The 18,373-nt window shown below is 44.7% G+C and overlaps 1 protein-coding gene across 1 annotated transcript; it reads right to left on the bottom strand.

Moving 5' to 3' along the window:
- Nucleotides 1-3,417: 3,417 nt before the first annotated feature.
- On the bottom strand, nt 3,418-17,874 carry REST (RE1 silencing transcription factor). The gene is made up of 3 exons (XM_042812027.1): nt 16,888-17,874; nt 13,212-13,295; nt 3,418-8,792 (listed from the first exon to the last, which is right to left on the bottom strand). Exons 1-3 carry the CDS (start codon nt 17,786-17,788, stop codon nt 7,096-7,098), a joined length of 2,682 nt encoding a protein of 893 aa, XP_042667961.1. The 5' UTR covers nt 17,789-17,874; the 3' UTR covers nt 3,418-7,095.
- Between the last annotated feature and the right edge of the window lie 499 nt (nt 17,875-18,373).

Here is an 18,373-nt window from a genome sequence, read left to right as displayed (position 1 = left end):
GAGTAAGACTACTGCAGTTCCAAGCTGCCAGGTCCAACCACAGGAGCAGCTCAAGTTTCCAGTTGGCATGTGCACACAGCAGGCAGGTACACAGCTAGTCACACAGACTGCAAACACAACAGTCAGGTAAACACAGACAACACAAGCAGTCTCATCCTGCTTTCCTCTTTGGTTGATCAGAATAGAGGTCTGGGGAAGAGAAAACACCCACCTTGCTACAGCCTGCCTTAAGGTACTTACAGAGAGCCGTGAGGTCTCTCCTCAGGCTTCTCTCTAGACCAAACAGCACCAGTTCCCCCAGCCACTCTTTGGTTTTCTGGTTCCTTCACTGTTTTTTCCCCTCTCTCCTCCACCCACACTCAAGCAATTCAAGACTCTTCTCATAGTGTGGGTCCTAGAACTGAGCACAATACACAAGGTGCAGTCTCACCAGAGCTAAGTACAGAAGGGAAAATCACCACCCCAGTTCTGCTGGCCACACCATTTCCATTAAGTGTTCTGAGAGCAGACAGCAGAAAACACTGCTTCAGCTAGCATCTCATTTTTTGTGAAGGATATACTCAGCAGTCCTGAAGAAGTGGACATAGAAATAGTCACAGCTCTACCAGCAAAACGGGGAGTCAGGAAAAGAGTCTAGACATGGCCTGTTCAAACTAGCTTGATAAATAAAAACAGACGTCTCCTACAGCATTCCTGTAATGCTGTAACTGTGGAAAAGACAATATAAAATGCAAACAATACCAAATGCAGGAATAGTAACTGGAATGCCTTCCTTTGTGACAGCATTAGTCCCCAGCCCAGGAGTCAGCCATGAAAAATTGCAGGCAAGACAATCTGCGCGGGGACCTGTGTAGCAGGTCCCCTGATTTTTGGAAACACAGCCTTTTTCACAAAGATCAGTAGCCAATGCTGAAATTGTATTCAGGAGAAAGGGCTTCCTGCCTGAAACATGAGGATGTGCAGGGAAGAATGTGCCTCTCATGCTGTGTCCTTTTGTGTTCAGCAAGATATGCAAGTGGGGCAGCTGGGCCAGCAGGGCCAGCACAAGGACTGGAGTTACGCAGGTGTTTTAAGTGCTTTTGCAAAGCCTACTCTGTATCTACTGACTCCTCAGGTCATAAGAGCAGACAACTAGCAACAGCCACAGCTAGGAACAACAACAATAAAAAATGTGTGCTCCAGACAGATGTAAAACCTCAGCATGTAGGAGGTTTTAATGAGGAAGCAATTAGTGCTTAGATTAAAGCACAGAAATACCTTTTATGAGTTCTGAGCTTCTCAAAGTTGGTGTCTATTTTACACTTGCGCTGGACAGCCTGAGAGGCAAGACATTTTTTAACATCTATGGACAAGAGCTAATTTAATCTCAAACCACATTTGCTTTTGGCTCCTCTGTTGAGTCTGTGTGTAAAAATGAGGTGTAAAGACAGGACTGGGAGAGTTAAGCCTCCTGGGAAGGCCCAACCTTCATGGCTCAGTGTGCCCAGGCTGGGTGCGATTATGTATAGCTCTGTTAGAAAAGTGAGGGAAGCTGAAAAGTGCATATTCAGCAGAATAGCTCATTTGCTGGAGTACTGCAGGGAGCTCCCTGTCTTCCCCCAGCTGGAATGGGGGACTAGGGGATACCAAACCAGGCCAAGCAAAGGAATATTGCATATCCCCACTGCTCTGCAAGTAGGAACATGATGCTGTAGCTGGGAGCCTGAGTTGATTTGCTTTGGCACGTGTCCCCCCCAAAAAGGAGGCTTTTTCTCTGCCCAGTAGCTATTCACTTTTCAGCACTGCTTATGCCAAGGACTCCTACCCTAGGAAAAGAGCTACTGCTTTCTGTGGCAAAAGCAAAACAAATTCCATGCAGAGGTAGCTTTTTACCCAGGTTACTTTTACCCACTGTTAGTGCTCCCAAAATGGCCTGTAATACAAGAGTGGTGCACTGGGCCACAAGTTTCAAGCTCCTGCTTCCTATCCACTCAAGCATATGCTATGCTGAAAACTTGTGCTCCTGAAATCTATGTACCTCTAGGCTGTTCACCTTCTGATTTCCCATTTAAGGCTGCAGGTATCTGTGCGTGCACCTCTGGAGGTGGTCCTGGCTGCCTGGTCACCCACCCAGGGCATTGCCCACATCCCTGCCCATCGTCACCCTGAGATTGCTCACCACCTTTCCTCTTTTTGCCCCAGCTCTCCTTCAGCTCTTTGTGATGGAAACCCAATCACATACACAACTCATCTATCCCTTCACCTCCAACACAGCCCCTGCTGCAGGCAGCAGCCATTGGAGTGTACTGCCCTGAACTGTGCTAAAGGACACTAAGAAGGGTTCATGCGGCCCCTTCCACCAACCTGTGGGCAAGGGAGTGGTTCAGCTGCCTGCCTTGAATCCAAAAGAGTCATAGCATTGTCTTGCTGCTGGCCTGCAAGATACTATATAGCCATGTGCTTCTTCTTCTCTACTCAGTTCTGTAGAAAAACAAACAAAAGTAATTAGGCACAAAGTAGAACTCAGCATAAAGTAGCACATTTTCAACCTGATAGGTTTTACCCCATTTTCTGCCACAATACAAGAAGCTAGTTGAAGATGAGGATGCAGATTTAAGGGAAAATAGTTTCTCCCATTGGCAACCCAGTCACATAATTTCTATTACAGTTCACTTAATTTTGTCCCTTTCCGGAGAGTGAAAATACAAACTGGTGGTACAAAGGGCAGGGCCTCCTCCATTGAACCAGTCTGAAATAATTAACTCACGCAGCAAAGGCAAAGAAGCAGAGAAGTACTCAAACCTACCACCTCTATGCCATGGCCTCAGGGCATCTCATGGCAGCCCATAATTAGGACTGGGTACAATTCCTGCTTTACCATAAACTTCACTCACATTTACCTATAAGACTAAGCCAGAACATACCCCTTCAATTAAAAACATTTTTTGTAGCCATTAATAAGTAGCAGTGTGTAACCAGTGAATATACGGATGTTGTAATCAAGAAATACACAGAAAAATTAGGCTAAACAGGTTATCATGCTAAAGAAAAATGGAAAAGACCCATATCCTGGGCTCACTGAGAAGACTCCAAGAGGAGCAATCTCCAAGAGACCCTTCCCCACTGGTAGTCAGCTCTTAAATGGGGTCTAGGAGAGGTGGAACAAGGCTCCTCTCCTTCTAGTAGCACAGTCTTCACCTGTGTTCCTAGGACTGACTCATTGCTCACCTCAGGTGGTCAATCAGAGGTTCAGGCCGTGATCAACAGTTCCCATACAGGCAGACAGAAGCGACGAGTTCCATAATAAAGTTTATTTAATCAGAACTATGCTTAGGAAAATACACTTGAAAGGGTTAATATAATGCAATTTAGTTTAATTTTACACTACTTTTTGAACAAAAGACTTAAAACATACTTTAAGTGAAAATAGGATGTATGATCTGGCTTGTTTTACATTAAAAACGTAGAAAAGGCCATCATGCACTACAGTAGAGAACATGAAAAAAAAAAAAAATTACCTTTGGTTTTATTCAGAGAATACAAGTATTGCACTGTAAAAGCATCAAACATGGTGCAACCAAATGTCATAAACACAACTCCATGCCAGCTTACAAAAGTTAACTAGGATAGTTTTAGAGGGAGGAAACGTATGTACACATGAAACAATTCCATCAGCTATCTGGATTCTGTTAATATGCATGCCACGTATCTACACAACTGCCATTCAAGAAACCTCTTGAATTTGGTTAATACTTCTCAGCTATATTAAATCTGTTGAAATCAGTGACGCTACCCCATCTTAACTGGCCTGGCAGATGTTAAACGTTCTTCTTTTGTCAATGAATGAAGGTCCAGCCTAGATCATCGAAACCCAGAAACAATGACTACAGAATCACAGAATCATCACAACTGGAAAAGACAACTAAAACCATCTAGTCCAGCCGTGATTACAATACAATGGATTACAACTGCCTAGCTATCCACTTGTGGATCTTTTCTCAAGGCAGTTACAGAGTGGATAGATCCATAGAGATGAAAACCTCAAACGCCATGTTGCTCAACCAAGGACTGGCAGTGTGGAGCTGTCGCTGTGCTAAAAACTCCTCAACCCACATATCTGAGGTTGAACACTCCTACCATTCTTAGGCTACTGTTGGCAAAACCGACACAAAATAATTTAAGAATATTGAGAAGGACAAAGAAGTCATTGTTTAGAGGGAGCTACATCGTAGTAAAACCATCATTGCTGGTGGCTTACCTAATCAGCATTCTCCAGTACAAATATTCAATATTAGCAATTTCTAACATCTTAGGTACATACGATGCAGTACATCTTCGCTGCTTTAACATAACATACTCCCAAATCTTGGACATAAGCCAGCAGAGAATTCCAACACTGTAACACACCAACAGTATTTCAGGACATTGCTGGTAAGGGTCTCAAAGAGACCTGTCTTCTTAATATTTCTCTCGTCTTATTTTCAGCTCCTAATCTTGAGATAAGAAACACTGCTTAACAGGAACACTGCTGTTTTCAAAGAGTTCTTGTTAGATCAAGCATTAAAACCTTGACCACTTCCCAGAAATCTGCAGTGCAGTACCTCAGAAAACCACACCCTTGTTTTTATCTCATCAAGAGACATTTTAAGTCAGTGTACACCACATTTTCCATTTAAAAACAGAATAATTATCAGGCCAGTCCACAAGTTTATCTGAACATAGCTGAAGTCCTTGAAGTCTCTCATAAGATGGCAAGGGCTCTTTGCAAGGATATAAGGGGAGCTACAATATCTCTGCACAGTACTGGAATTTCCAGCATCTGCTCATGTTACTCACAAACGTTGGCAACATTTACATATAAAAGAAACACCGTTAAAAAAAAAAAAAAAGAAACACATCTAAGACTATTACAACAAGTTGTTTAGGAAAACAACTAAGTTTCTTAACATTTAGCATAAATATAGTTGCAACTTGATCTTCAGTTGCCAATGATTGTCACAGCCAAGGTAAGGATTGAATGCTATCTAAGCAAACAAAAACTCACTATACAATTTATTTCTGCCATGAGGGATGCCCTCCCTCTCAAGTCTTTGGCCTCCTATTTACCAATCTCTCCCAAAAGGAGAAGCAACGTAGTTTTGTTCTCTATTCATTCAAGGTTAGCTTGGGGGCTGAGGGAAGGGGAGAACATGACATGTGGACAGGGAGGAAAAAAACAAGGTTTGCTCTAGAAATTTACATTCACAGAACGCACACCGTGAGTACCTAAAACACACTGACAAATACTGAACTAGCTCCACTCCGCAAACAACACCTGCCTCCAAAGTTACTTCTGCAGAGTTGATGAGAAGCCACCCCCAATTGCTGCACCTGACCTGAAGAGACCTGAAGACAGTCTTTTGCAGCACAGATGGCACTTTTGCTTTTTCCCTGCTCATGTGGATTGTGTTCACATTTTGCCACTGGCAGGCACGCAATCTCTCTCACGTTTGTGTGTGCAAGAAGAAAATCTGTTTAGAATCAAAAACTCCCGGTACGATATTTCTTGCATATAGACCTGAGATCATAACCTGATCACTTATGTGACCGATGATCTCTCCGTGAGGAAACAGGATGATTCTATTAAATGAAACCTGAATGAATAAGGAACAGGAATTCCTACAGCCTTTAACGCCAGGTTTGCTGCTTACCAGTTAGTCTGTCTTTGTTTTTCAGTATGTGAGATGTAATTACAATTCATCAAAATCTAACATCTATGGTAATTTTTTTTGTTGTTTTTTAAGCTTATGAAGCTTGACTGCTGTCCATCATAGAAATTAAAATAGAGAAAAAAAAATAAAAAAAAAAAAAATCAAGCAACACCTGGACTTGTACAATTTTCAGACCATTTTCACTGACAGTGATTACTTTCCTGTCTGGTGATCCCAAACTATAAATTACAATTTATTACTCTGTATATGTACTAAAAATATCAGAAGTGGCATTTCTATGGAAAAAAAAAAAAACAACTATAAGATAGTGTTTTGGAACTGTGTTGATATCCTTTTGCTTAAGAACTATATAAAATTTTAAAGCTACTCAAAAATACACAGCCAAACAGCTCATAACTCTACGCACAACTAGCAAAACCCTCTGAAAAGAAGAAAAATCTGCAGTAAAGAACATCACAGAAAACTGGCCCATGGTAAGCAACGAATCCAAATGGTTCAAAGAAAGAAAAGCTTACACAAATGAAACCCAACATGCATATATAAAGTGTACATGTACTGCACAAGCGCTATTCCTAAAGGATTTATCTGCATAGGTATAAACAAAAACAATGTGCAACATTTTAAGCCTTTAAAGCAACAACAGCAAAAAAAGCGAAAACTTAAAAATAACAAACTTGCTCCCCCCACAACAGAGTCAATGACACATAACAGTTAATAAGATATTAATCAAGACAGAGGTTCTCCAAACAAAAGTTCGAAGAACTAACCCCAAATTTTGGCTCACTGTTCATACTAAGGGGATCTGAAATGTATGTTCACAATTATAATTACCTTAAACAGTTACGTTCATCGCTAGCCAACTTCGATTTGTCTTACAAAGTGCTCTTTTATGTGACAGAAGCTATCTTCCTGGTAGAAAAAGCATTGAGTAGTTTTTACCACTTTGAACATCAAGGTACGTTAAGAAGAACTAAAACAAAAGCAGAGGAGAGGGGAAAGAGGAGTTGGCTGCTAAAAGAAAAAGCAACTGCCAGTGGCTCTATGAACATCCAACTTGTGTATGGTAGCTACAAGCCTTGTTCCTAAAGCTCAACTTATAAAACAAATGCATCAGCTAACAAACTATAAACAGACAGAACTTACAGGACACAGCCTCATACACCCTACCTACTTCTTTAATGAAGAGATCCAATATTTAAAGAGGTCATTACACGAAAACTTGTTCAAAATATTTTCAGCTTAAAAAAAAAAAAACAACAAAAAAAAAAAAACCAAACAAAAAAAAAAAAAACCCAATGCAGACACTTAAGAAAACCATGCTTAAAAAAAAAGAATCTACAATATCTGTACATAAGCTGTATAAGATCTTACAAAAGATACACGTGCTCCCAGACCGCAGCTGTTTCTACTCCTGCCCTTTTGTCGCCTTCTCCAGATAATACACATTGACCAAGTGGCGATTGAGGTGCTTGCTGTATTCACCTTCCTTTTTAAACGAGCGGTCACAAAAAATGCATACATAGTTCTCCCTGACTGCTGTGCTACTGGCAGCTCCTTGTGAGGTCTTCGGACTGGTCTCCTCTTGTACAGAGCGAGCACCGTTTAACCCCGAATCATCGCTGCCTTCTGATATGTTGTCGCTTATGTCGCTGCCCTCATGGCTGTGGATGCCCTCATCCTCATCCATTTCCTGAGATTCATTCACTGCCGCGTTATCCAGAGGTGATAAGGCCAGAGCTACTTCAGGGCTCTGCATATGCCCTTCTGGGGGCACAGGCGCTCCCACAGCATCTGCTGGTGGCTCTGTCTCTAGGATGCGTGTCTTAGTCAGGTCTATCGGGTCTGGGTTACTCACAGTTTCTGCCAAGCAGGTTTCCTCTGGCTCCTTCCTGGGCTCCAGATCTGGTAATACATCCGCGGGTCCGTCCAGACTTTGTTCAGAAGACACTGCATGAGAAGATTCTTCAGAGTCTTCCCCCGTGTCCATCTTTCTCTCCTCTTTTTCACAGGTAGTGTCTTTGCTCTCCACTGCTGCAGCAGGCATTTCTTGATCCTTCTCCTCAGCCTCTGTGTCCGCAACCTGAGCTGACAGACAAAGCTGTCTCTGCTCTTGTACGCAGCTTTCTTTGGCAATGATGTTCTCTCCCTTGCAAGTATGACCAACATTACTGTCTAATGGTGCTGGATCAGCAGGATCTTCCTCCTTCTCCTGGTCGCTGCTCGGACTGTCGAGTTTCACACATCTGTCTTCTTCTGTAAGTTGAGACTTGTCCGCCACCTCCTCTTCTTCCATCTTCTCCTCATCAAGTCTATTGCTTTTCTTACTGTGCTTACTTTTCAGAGCTTTCTTTTTTCTGCTTTTCTTAAGGCAAGAATTTTGCTTTTTAGGTTCCGCCTCTGGTACATCATCACTTTTCTGAGCTTCCTGGCAGTCTCTGGGCTTAGCTTCCACTTTCTTTTTCTTTTTTGTCATTACGATAGTATCATTCGCAGGCTCTTGCTTTGAGAAAGTTATTTCTGCCTCTGCCTTTCTTTTCACCTTCTTTGTTTTACATGGTTTCTCAGTATTTTTCTCAGTTTTAATATCTACCTCCTTATTTTCTGAAGTCGATTTCCGACTCCTGGTCGTCACTTGGCGTGCAGGAGCATTGTTCGTTGGCTTCTTTTCCTTTGCTAAGTTCTCTTTTTTCTCCACTTTCACAGTTTTCTCAGTTTTCTTTGTGGGCGAATCCCCTTTTGTTTGCTCCTTCTCCACTTTGTCACCGATGCTCTCAGAAAAGTCAGCTTCGCTCTTTTTAGTCCGTAGCTTCACCTTTGAAACATCCATGGTGATGTCTGAACAATCGGGATGCCTGGATTTGATGTGATACTGCAGGTTACACTTCTTAGATGCCGCGTAGTCACAAACAGGACAAAGAAACTGGCGCGGATTGACGTGAAGCTCAACGTGCTTTTTGAAATTGCTGCGATCCGCTGTTTTGTAGTCACAGTGCGGGCAAGTCAGAGGCTTCGGCCCATTGTGAACTTGCCTTGCATGACGAGTTACTTCATGCTGGTTTGAGGCCACGTAACTGCACTGATCACATTTGAATGGCTTCTCACCTAAAGAAGGAAGGGTGGGACGGAATTGTGGTGATTATTAAGCACAGGGTTGGGAAGGAAATCACTTTGCACTAAGACAAGCACAGAAATATGAAATCAAAAAGAAAATTATATATATTTATATATCCATGCGCCTTTTAAATTAAATACAATCAACATAAGAAATCCACAAATCACAAACACATTCACAAGACACCAAAAACAATATGCAAAAAAAAAAAGAGAAAAGGGGCAAGGACTGGGAGGAAGGCGATCCACAACCAAACAAGCAGTAACAAAGTCACAAGTTCTGGCTATGCATACATACCCGCAGAGATCTCTCTACAGTACTATTAGCAAATGGAATCCATACCCAACTGGTCCATTGAATGCATTGTAGAAAAACGGAAATGTAACATTTGATGAATAGAAGTTTCACACAAACGTTTCAAATAAGTCCAACTTTACACAAATTTAGCATACTTCACGTTTGCATTGAAAAGGAAGTAAGGGAAAATGAGCTAGCAAAAGACTAAGCATGTGAAAGATATGCCACTTCAATGATTTCTGCCTCTGTTAAGTTCAGTTCAGTGGAGTTCATCACTGTCTCATTTAGGTCACATTTATGGGTTGGCTGCAGGCCACTGTTGGCAAGAAATATGTAGGCAGTCTAAAGCCATCATGTTGTTACTACTGAAAGCTGCATTTTTGAAATGACTCCTGCATGCACAAGTGTTTCTGAAATGTGAGGTTTAGCGCACACTGGTGCAGCAGAATCCATTTACACTCCAAAGCAAAGAGGAAACACATTTTCGGCACAATAACCCAGGTTGAAAAATACTTTGAGAACTTTTTTGCCTATACAAATTCAGCTGAGGGGTGCTACTTAGATCTAAACTAGCATTTAAAAATTTACCTCCAAAACTAATGCATGCCACTTCCTAGGCATATTGAAAAGTCATTCCAGATCCTTTTCTCCATAGTTGTGCTGCCTCTCTGGCAAGAGGGTGGGTGATCCTTGCTTAGGAGTCTAGAAAATTTCATTTCTGCCTGCAGCATCTCTTTATTATTTAATGAAGGATTATTTTAACTTCAGCTGTTAATAAAACACCAGTGCATAGCAGATCACTAAAGAGGTTAAGATCGGAGGCAGCCTGAGCTGTAGGTCTGGTCATGTTCACTATCTTGAGGAATATGGGCTTGCCAAAGAGAGGAGTCAGGACCCTGAACTTCAGGAGAGCAAACTTCAGGCTGTTTAAGGAATTGTTAGATTAGATCCCCTGATCTCCTAGGAAACTGTCCTTAGGGACAGACAAATTGAACAGAGCTGGCAGCATTTTAAGAACATCCTTCAAAGAGGATCAGAGCTCTCCATCCACCAGCTTAAGAGATCAAGCAGAGGAGGCAGGAAACCAGCACGGCTGAGCAAGAACCTACTGGTCAGGCTGAGGGACGAGAAGGAAAAGGGCAGTAGAAGCTGGGATGGATGCCCTAGGAAGAATACCGAAATGCCATTTAGGCAAATAGAAGTGGGATCACAAAAGCAGGAAAGCCAAGGCACAGATGGAACAGAACTTGTTGAAGGATGTGAAAAGTAACAAGAATGGTTTCTTTTGATACATTGGGCAGAAGAGACAGGCAAAGGAGAGTGTACTCCCTCTGATAAATGACAAGGGAGAACTGGCTTCAGCAGACATAAGAAGACTGAGGTACTCAACAAGATTTTTGCCTCAGTCTTCACTGGCAGTCAGGCTTCCTACACCTCTCACTCCCCTGAACCTCTACATGGAGGTAAGAGGAAGCAAAATCTCTGCAAATGTAAAAGCAGACCAAGTCTGAGACCACTTCGTGAGGCTGAATCTGTACAAGTACATGGGGCCAGATGACGTACATCCCAGGGTTCTTAAGGAACTGCCTGATATGGTTGCCAAACCACTTTCCATCATATATAAACAGACACAGCTGTCAGGCAAAGTCCCCAGTGATTGGAAAAAAGAAAAACAACACTCCCATTTCTAAGGGAGAAAGGAAGACTAGAGTAACTACAAACCAGTGAGCCCCACCTTTGTGCACGGGAAGGATCATTCAGATCCTCCTGAAAGAGACATTAAGCCACGTGAGACATAAGCAGGTGATCCAAGACAGCCAACACAAGGGCAGATTGTGCCTAACCAATCTGGCAAATTTTTGGGATGGTCTGAAAGAGTCTGTGGACAAAAGAAGGCCAACTGATAGAGTCTACCTGGACTTGCGCAAGTCCTTTGACATGGTCCTGTCATGGTCATGGGCTGCATCGCTCTCTCTAAATTTGAGAGATATGGATTTAAAGACTGGACTATTAGGTGGATAATAATTGGTTGGATGGTCACTGTCAGAGGGTTGTGGTAAATGGCTCTATGTCCAGATGGAGGTTGGACATGACTAGTGTCCCCTAGGGATAGGTCCATCCAGAGAGACAGGTACAGACTTGAAAAGTGGGCCTACAAGAACTAATGAGGCCAAGTACTTGGGTCAGGGAAATCCCACATACGTGTACAGACTGGGAGAAGAATTTATCTGAGAAGAGTCCTGCCCAAAAATATTTGGGGTACTGATGAATGAACATAAGCTAGCACTTGCAGCCCAGAAAACCAACTGTATCCTGAGCTGCATCAAGAGGGGTGGCCAGCAGGATGAGGGAGGGGATTGTCCTCCTCTGTTCTCATGAGGCCTCACCTGCACTCCTGCATCCAGGCCCAGGGCCCCCAGCACAAGAAATCTGTGGGGCTACTGGAGCAGGCTCAGAGGAGGGCCACAGAGATGCTCAGAGGGCTGGAGCACCTCTCCTAAGAAAGGCTGAGGGAGCTGAGCTTGTTCAGTCTGGAGAGAAGAATGCTGCAGAAACTTAATTGCAGCCTTCCAGTACTCAAAGGGAGCTCATAAGCAAGAGAACTGACTTTTTACAGTCTGACAGTGACATTTCAACTAAAAGAGGGGAAATTTAGGTCTGATGTTAGGAAAAAATTCTTTACTCTGAGAGCAGCAAGGCCCTGGCACATGCTGCCCAGGGAAGCTGTGGACACCCCAATCCTGGAGGCATTCGATGTCAAGTTGCATGGGGCCCTGGGCAGCCTGATCTAGTGGAGGGCAGCCCTGTACATGGCAGGGGGTTGGAACTACATGATGCTTAATGTCCCTTCCAACCTAAGCCATTCTATGATTATATGACAGCAAGAGTCCCGTGTGCAATCGCACTTCTGTCAGCATAGTTCACGCCCTCCTTCCCAGACCTTGAAGTCAATGACCACGGGCAAATCCTACTGTTCACCTCCTTCCAATTTGCACAGATTTGGTCTTTGCACAGACAAGAGAAGAAAAAGATAATGAAAAAACAGTTTCCAGGCACAGTGTTGACCACACCATTTACAGATTCATATTTAGCACAGATGTGCAGTCAAAAATGTTTTTGGTTTCTGAAAGCAGAATGCTTCAATTGAAAAAGTCTCAAACTAAAATACTGGCAGGTTCTTTTAAAGCTGCCTATTTTTAATGGGTCCAAACCATCATCACAAAACAATTAAAACTGCCTTCTTGTCTCAGCTATTGAAATTGAAATGACTGTTCAGGATGCTTTCTGTTACTGTTTCATAGGATTAGAACTTCACCTAGGTCTGATCAATTCATATATTAGCAAACCAAGAGCATGAGCTGAGATGCATGTAAGCTCTCCTTAGGGAGCTTAAGGGGTCACAAAGCACAGCTGTGCTTGTGTCTAGCATGATTATGGGAGTAAAAGCTCCTAAGAATGCCATTATTTAATTTAAAAATAAGGCTAACAGGAGATAACATGCACAGAGCAATGGAAAGAAGGGAGTTCTTGACATCACCGCTTTATGACCAATTATGGAGTATAGAGGCTAGTGAAAATTGCTAATTTGGCTTTTAGTACCACAAGATCAAATCACTCTAAGTTTGCTTATTCCTTCTCAGCATGTCCTTGCCACAATCAGGCACTACTTTGTATCCTTCTGTAACACTAAGCAAAATATGAGGATTTCTTCTGATGGTCATTTATCATCCTGCTGGATGAAATGAAACCACAGACATCACAAGGGGAGATTCTCGGAGGTTCATACCTTTTTCAGCTTACTTGATTTGAACTGATCTATGACAGCAGACAGAAAACAAGAACCTGCTCATACATTATCACAGTGTTAGATTTACTGCAAAACTACTACAGCAGTCCTACAAATCTCAGGATACACCCTGGATAGCGAAGAAAAAGACATATTCCCCTGTCACCGCTTTTATTAATGGCATATATCTTTAGCAGGGAGGAACAAGTTTAGCTGTTAAAAAAGAGAAAGGCAGCAAAAGCTCAGGTCACGCTGGAGGAGATGACAACTTCATGTCACACAGAACCACCCCCTTTTCTGAGTCATGCTGCTGCTGCTTACCAACCTGAGTGTGTGCGCATGTGCCTGGTTAAATGTGTCTTCTGAGAGCTGGAATAGGGACACATAGCACACTGATAGGGTCGCTCTCCTGCAAAAACAAAATAAAACACCAAATTAATTACTGAAACACACATGACTCCCATCTTTGGTTCCTGAGCCATACCCGCCAGGCCGTCACAGAACCCCAAGCTGTATCTGAAAACACATTCTCTCTCAAAACAGGGCCACGGTGAGAAGCATATGTCTCAGGTGAACCAGTATGTATCACGTTCAGGGTAGTGAAGGGACAGAATATGAAAGGCACAACCCCACATCCACCTGAAGTCAAACGGCTCTCTGGCAAAAAGAGATTGGAACTGCTACCCTTACAGAAATCCTAAGCTACTAGAGCTCATTTTTCTACATTCTTTCTGCCAGCACTCTGACAACCCAAGAAGCCAGGTTTTTGCTTCCCCTCACCTCCATGTTTAAGCCTGTGATGTGGAAAACTGCAACGCCTGGCTCAGTGAAACTGTGCTACCAGCAACAGCTTAAGAATAGCAGCAACATTTTGAAGACTTTCAAACCTGCAGTTCCTTCACCTGCAGTCACTGTTTCTGGAGAACTAATGGAAATTAACTTGCCACAAATTTTGTCTTCACAAGAGACAGTCCGTGTAAGTATCAGTAATTTCTTTTCAAGCAAAGGCAAGCCCAAAATAAAGGCGGTCAATTTTAGAATCTGGTAGGAAGATGCAAATAAAAGCACCAGGTTTTGGTTTGTTTGGTCTTTGGTCGGTTTTTGCCTCAAACTTCTAATGCATCTGAGAAATAGAGAATGCCCCGTCACTGCAAGCTGGAACAACACGTTTCAGTTTGGAGCAGGGATGGGAGTGAAGTTTGGGAGGGAAAAGCAAATCCTCACTTGCTATTTATTCCAGACACATCAGAGCCATATCACTGCGTTTTCCTACACCAGACTAAGCACACAACCAATGTGCTCTTCAACGAGACTCAGGTGTCAGCAAACATCCCATATAAAGACTGTGGACAGTTCTAACTGCAGCGGCAGAGACCTCCAGCCGCCTGGAGGAGAGACCTTTGTAATTCATGCAAATCGCCTGCATTTCTTCCTGCCATCACATCGTTCAGATTAGCACTCTTGATTAAATCAGTGCTTAAATGTCAAATCACCCTAACAACCAGAGCTTGCCCCCCCCTTTCCAGTTAAGATTAAGTCATGTCCCAGGGAGGGGTAGGGCTTTGTCATAAAGGAACGGCTGTTTTTTTCAGCGACTACAAATCGTGGCCAAAGGTCCTGGAATACACAGTCGAGTGCTATTCCCAGTACCTCACATTTCACATCTTTCAACTTATCTGTAAATTCAACAACGTGGCAAAGACGTTGTATTTTCTATAGAGCACATGAGCAAAACATACTAGACGAAGGTGATGAACGTAACTAACATAAGATGTATGCTATCACCGCTTGAAAATTAAACACGTGGCTACGTTGTGTAAGGGCTGTTTTATAGTGACATTTGCCAAAGGATTGACTGTCATTTTGCAAGCTCGTTGCAAACAAGCCACCAAAAAAGCCTCCCTAGAAGACACTCACAGAAAAAGCTTTGGTATTTGTGGGAGTTCTCAGTAAGACAATTCAGCTCACTGACCTCCAGAAAACAAACTTGGGAAACAAGAAAGGAGCATTTTATTGCTATTTTAGTGAGTAGCATCAACGAGTCCAAGACAGAGGGGAGAAAAACCACTTTCCTGCAGCACCAGAGCATAGTCGGTGTTTCAGACAACCGACCCAAATGCAATAGAAGACGTTTATCTGCAAAGAGGCTTCTTCTCACACAGAGTAAGTCAGTTGCAACAATCAGGAACATCAAGCTAAAAACAACTCCAGCTTCCTTATCTCCACAACCTCAATTCACCGTCTGGCTCCTTTCCAATGGATATTTTTATTACGTTTTCTCCTTTAAAACTATTACCCAAAGACACTCGTATTATTCAGACAGTTTTCATTACAGTCAGTGCTGTTATGTTAACAGTCTGCAAAGCAATCAATTACACAGTAGTGCCAGCAGAAGTGCTGAGCCTGGTGGATCAGCATACTTGCCGGTAGCTCATCCTTTCTTCTTTAGCTTTCTCTTTGGCTTTAAACACTTGGGGACAAAATCTACGTTACTGGAAACAAGACACGTTCCCAAATGAATCCACATATTTGAGAGCTTTTTAATCAAGCAAGAATCGGCTGGAAGATCCCTATTTGCCGGCTGCTAAGACGATCCAGCAGAGAAAGCAAGCACCAGAGTGAACCAAAAAGTGCTGAAATCATCATTCATCTCAGCTTAGTTGGAACAATGAGAAGACATGACAAACCAAAGAACCAAAAACCTAATTTAAAGGAGAAAAGAGGAACTGGATAACAGTTTAACTTGCTTTTTGTTGTTGTTTTGGTTTTTAAATATCATTAAGCAATACACCAGCCTTCAGTGTCCTCATCAGCTCAGAGCTTACAACTGCCAATGCAAAGAGCTCTGCCCTCTGTCAAGACTGTGATGCTGGGAAGTCCTACAGTGAATGATTGTCCCAGGTTGCCTCTCTCAGAGCTTGTGGAGAGTTTGAACAGTGTTTTCCCAAACTTGCTCCGAGTGAGTTTCTGCAAATCTCTCTGAGGTCAGAGTTGGGCACTCAACATCAGACTAACAGGAGAATAGGAGGCCAAGACAGATGTAAGGCACCACAGCATGGACTCATGCTTGGCCATGAATTCCTGGGGAGGGTTTAGCTTTCTCCTGCTCTTTGGTAATTTCTGCCTGCTTTCTTTCTCACCACCTCCCACAGTACATACAACGAAAACTGGAGAACCAGAGAACAACCATTTGCCCAACATCTCTTACAAGAAACTGCATATAAGTTGAGTCAAGAGCGATTTTAAACAATGCTATCCTCTGAACAACACCACATGGCTACTGTTAAGGAGTATTAACACACTGAAAACCAGAGCATACCCTCCAGATCCCATCAGAGCAGACACCAGAACATGGCACTTTCAACCTGTGTCAGCAGACTGGATGTCAGCAGTGGGAAGCAACCTCCAAAGAGAAGTCTTTCCTTCCAAGGAGGAATCTCAGCATGGTATTTCCCAACTAGCTGCAGCTCACAGAGATGCGGTGCAACCCAATGCTCTGTTGGCACATGGGCCCATCTGGTATAAATCAGAGCAGAAAGGAGCCCCACACTTCCCTTCAAGACTGCAAACTGGTGGATGGGAGAAGAGGGCAGGAAATCGGGACGGAATCTCTCCCAGGGGCTTCCTATAGACCAACAAACGCAGTATGGGCTCCTGCTGTGAAGTGGCTACTTCAGGATTCCACATTGCATACCCTGACAACCATCACATGCCCACTTTTGTCATGCTCTCTTAAAAAAAAAAAAAGTTTCAAGTCCCTAAACAAGATGTTCTTCATTTCCTCCCAGGCCCCTGAAATGACAGATTTTCTCTGTCCTCTACAGTTTGCAGACTGGAGCTCAAAGCACACTCATGATACAACCCGACAGCACTACATACAACAGCAATGGGCCTTATCAGGGTGGAACAAGCTCTGCAAACAGAATAATCGTCTTTCGCTTCATTCATTCGGTTTCCCTCTACTGTTACCATACTTAAATGAAAAGAAACTAAAGACTTACCCGTATGAGTTCTAATATGCTGAATATAGTTGTTTTTCCTGTCTGAAAAATAGGAGCACTGCGAGCAGGTGTATACTTTCCTGGGAAAATGGTTTCTCAGGTGTTTCTTCCAGTGATACTCACTGACGGTGGTGTAAGTGCATATGGTACACTTGTACACTCTCTCGTTTTCTCCCGCTTTGTTGTGGTGCTTCAGGTGAGCCAGGTAGTGATCGTATCTGTTAGTGTTGTAGCCGCAGCGATCGCAGCGGATCGGACCCTTGGAGAAGTCCACTTCTTCCGCGCTGTAGGAATCAGACTCCTTGATCTGCACTTGTTTCTCTGCATTTTCTTCCACGAAAAACTTCTTAGCACTGTGAACTCTGATGTGGTGCACAAATTCCTCTTCAGACTCGGCCTCGTAATGGCAAGGCTTGCAACGGAATGGTTTGTTCTTGAGGCTCTTACACTTGTCCTCAGAGCTTTCTGGAGTGCCTGGAGCTTCCAATGGGACATCTTTGTCCGTGCTGGGAGTCTCTGGTGGAGGACAAGCGTCCGGGCCTTGGGTTTCCACGTCGGGTGCTTCCAGAGAGCTCAATTCCACATTTTCCGAGGCGCCACGGTCGCTCTCTGCAGCACGGCTATCCTCCACGCCCTCCGCGTCGCTGTCTGAGAAGTTGCCGTCACCCACCGTGGTCAGCTCGGCCATCTGCCTCTCCTCTCCCACCAGATAATCGCAGCAGTTGCCATTCACCTCTCCCGTCAGGGCCACGTTGGCCAACATGATCAGCTGCGGGGCCGCCAGCTCGGCTTTGGAAAGGTCGTGCAAGTCATACATGTCGTTGGACAACGCCATGCCGATGTTAGCGCCGCCGGGGAAGAGCCCGTTCCCACCGGACTGTCCCAGCACTTGAGTCGCCATAGCAGCGGTTCTGTCGAGAGGGGAAAAAAAGCACACCTGTAAGCAGTCTCGCAGCGGGAAGGCCTCCTCTTGGCAACACCGCCCGCGGAGGAAGCGCGTCCCGAGCGTGGCTCCGGGCCGAGCCCCGCCATGGCGGCCGGGGGAGCCGCGGCCTCCGCCGAAACGCCGCCGGCCCCGCGCGGCCCGACCCGGCCCGCATCCGCCCCGGGAGGAGGCCGGGGGAGCCGGGCCGTGCCCCCGCAGCCCTCCCTCCTCCCCTCCCTCCCTCGCAGCCAGGCATGCGGCCATTTTCTGCCTGCCCACACAAAGCGGCCCTCCCCGCCGCCGCCGCGGGGCCCGTCCGGGCACGGCCGCCCCGAGGAGTCCGGGACGGAGGAGACGGCCCCGCTTCCCGCTCCCCGGCGCGGGGGCGGCTCAGCGTCTCCGGCAAGGTCACGGCGGCCGCTCCCGCCCGTCGCCCGGCGGACGAGCGCCGCCCGGGGCCCTCCGTTCGGGCCCGCGGCGGCCCGGCCGAAACGTCTTCCGGCGGCGGAGCGCGGGCAACGGCCCCGCCGCGAGCGCGGCGCGGGCGGCCGACGCGGCCCC

This window comes from Centrocercus urophasianus, unplaced genomic scaffold (assembly GCF_019232065.1).
Source record: "Centrocercus urophasianus isolate 14NV4802_14NV808 unplaced genomic scaffold, USGS_Curo_1.0 seq_13, whole genome shotgun sequence".
Lineage (NCBI taxonomy): Eukaryota > Metazoa > Chordata > Aves > Galliformes > Phasianidae > Centrocercus > Centrocercus urophasianus.
The sequence above is the reverse complement of the archived record's forward strand: the minus strand, read 5'-3'. Positions and strand labels throughout refer to the sequence as shown.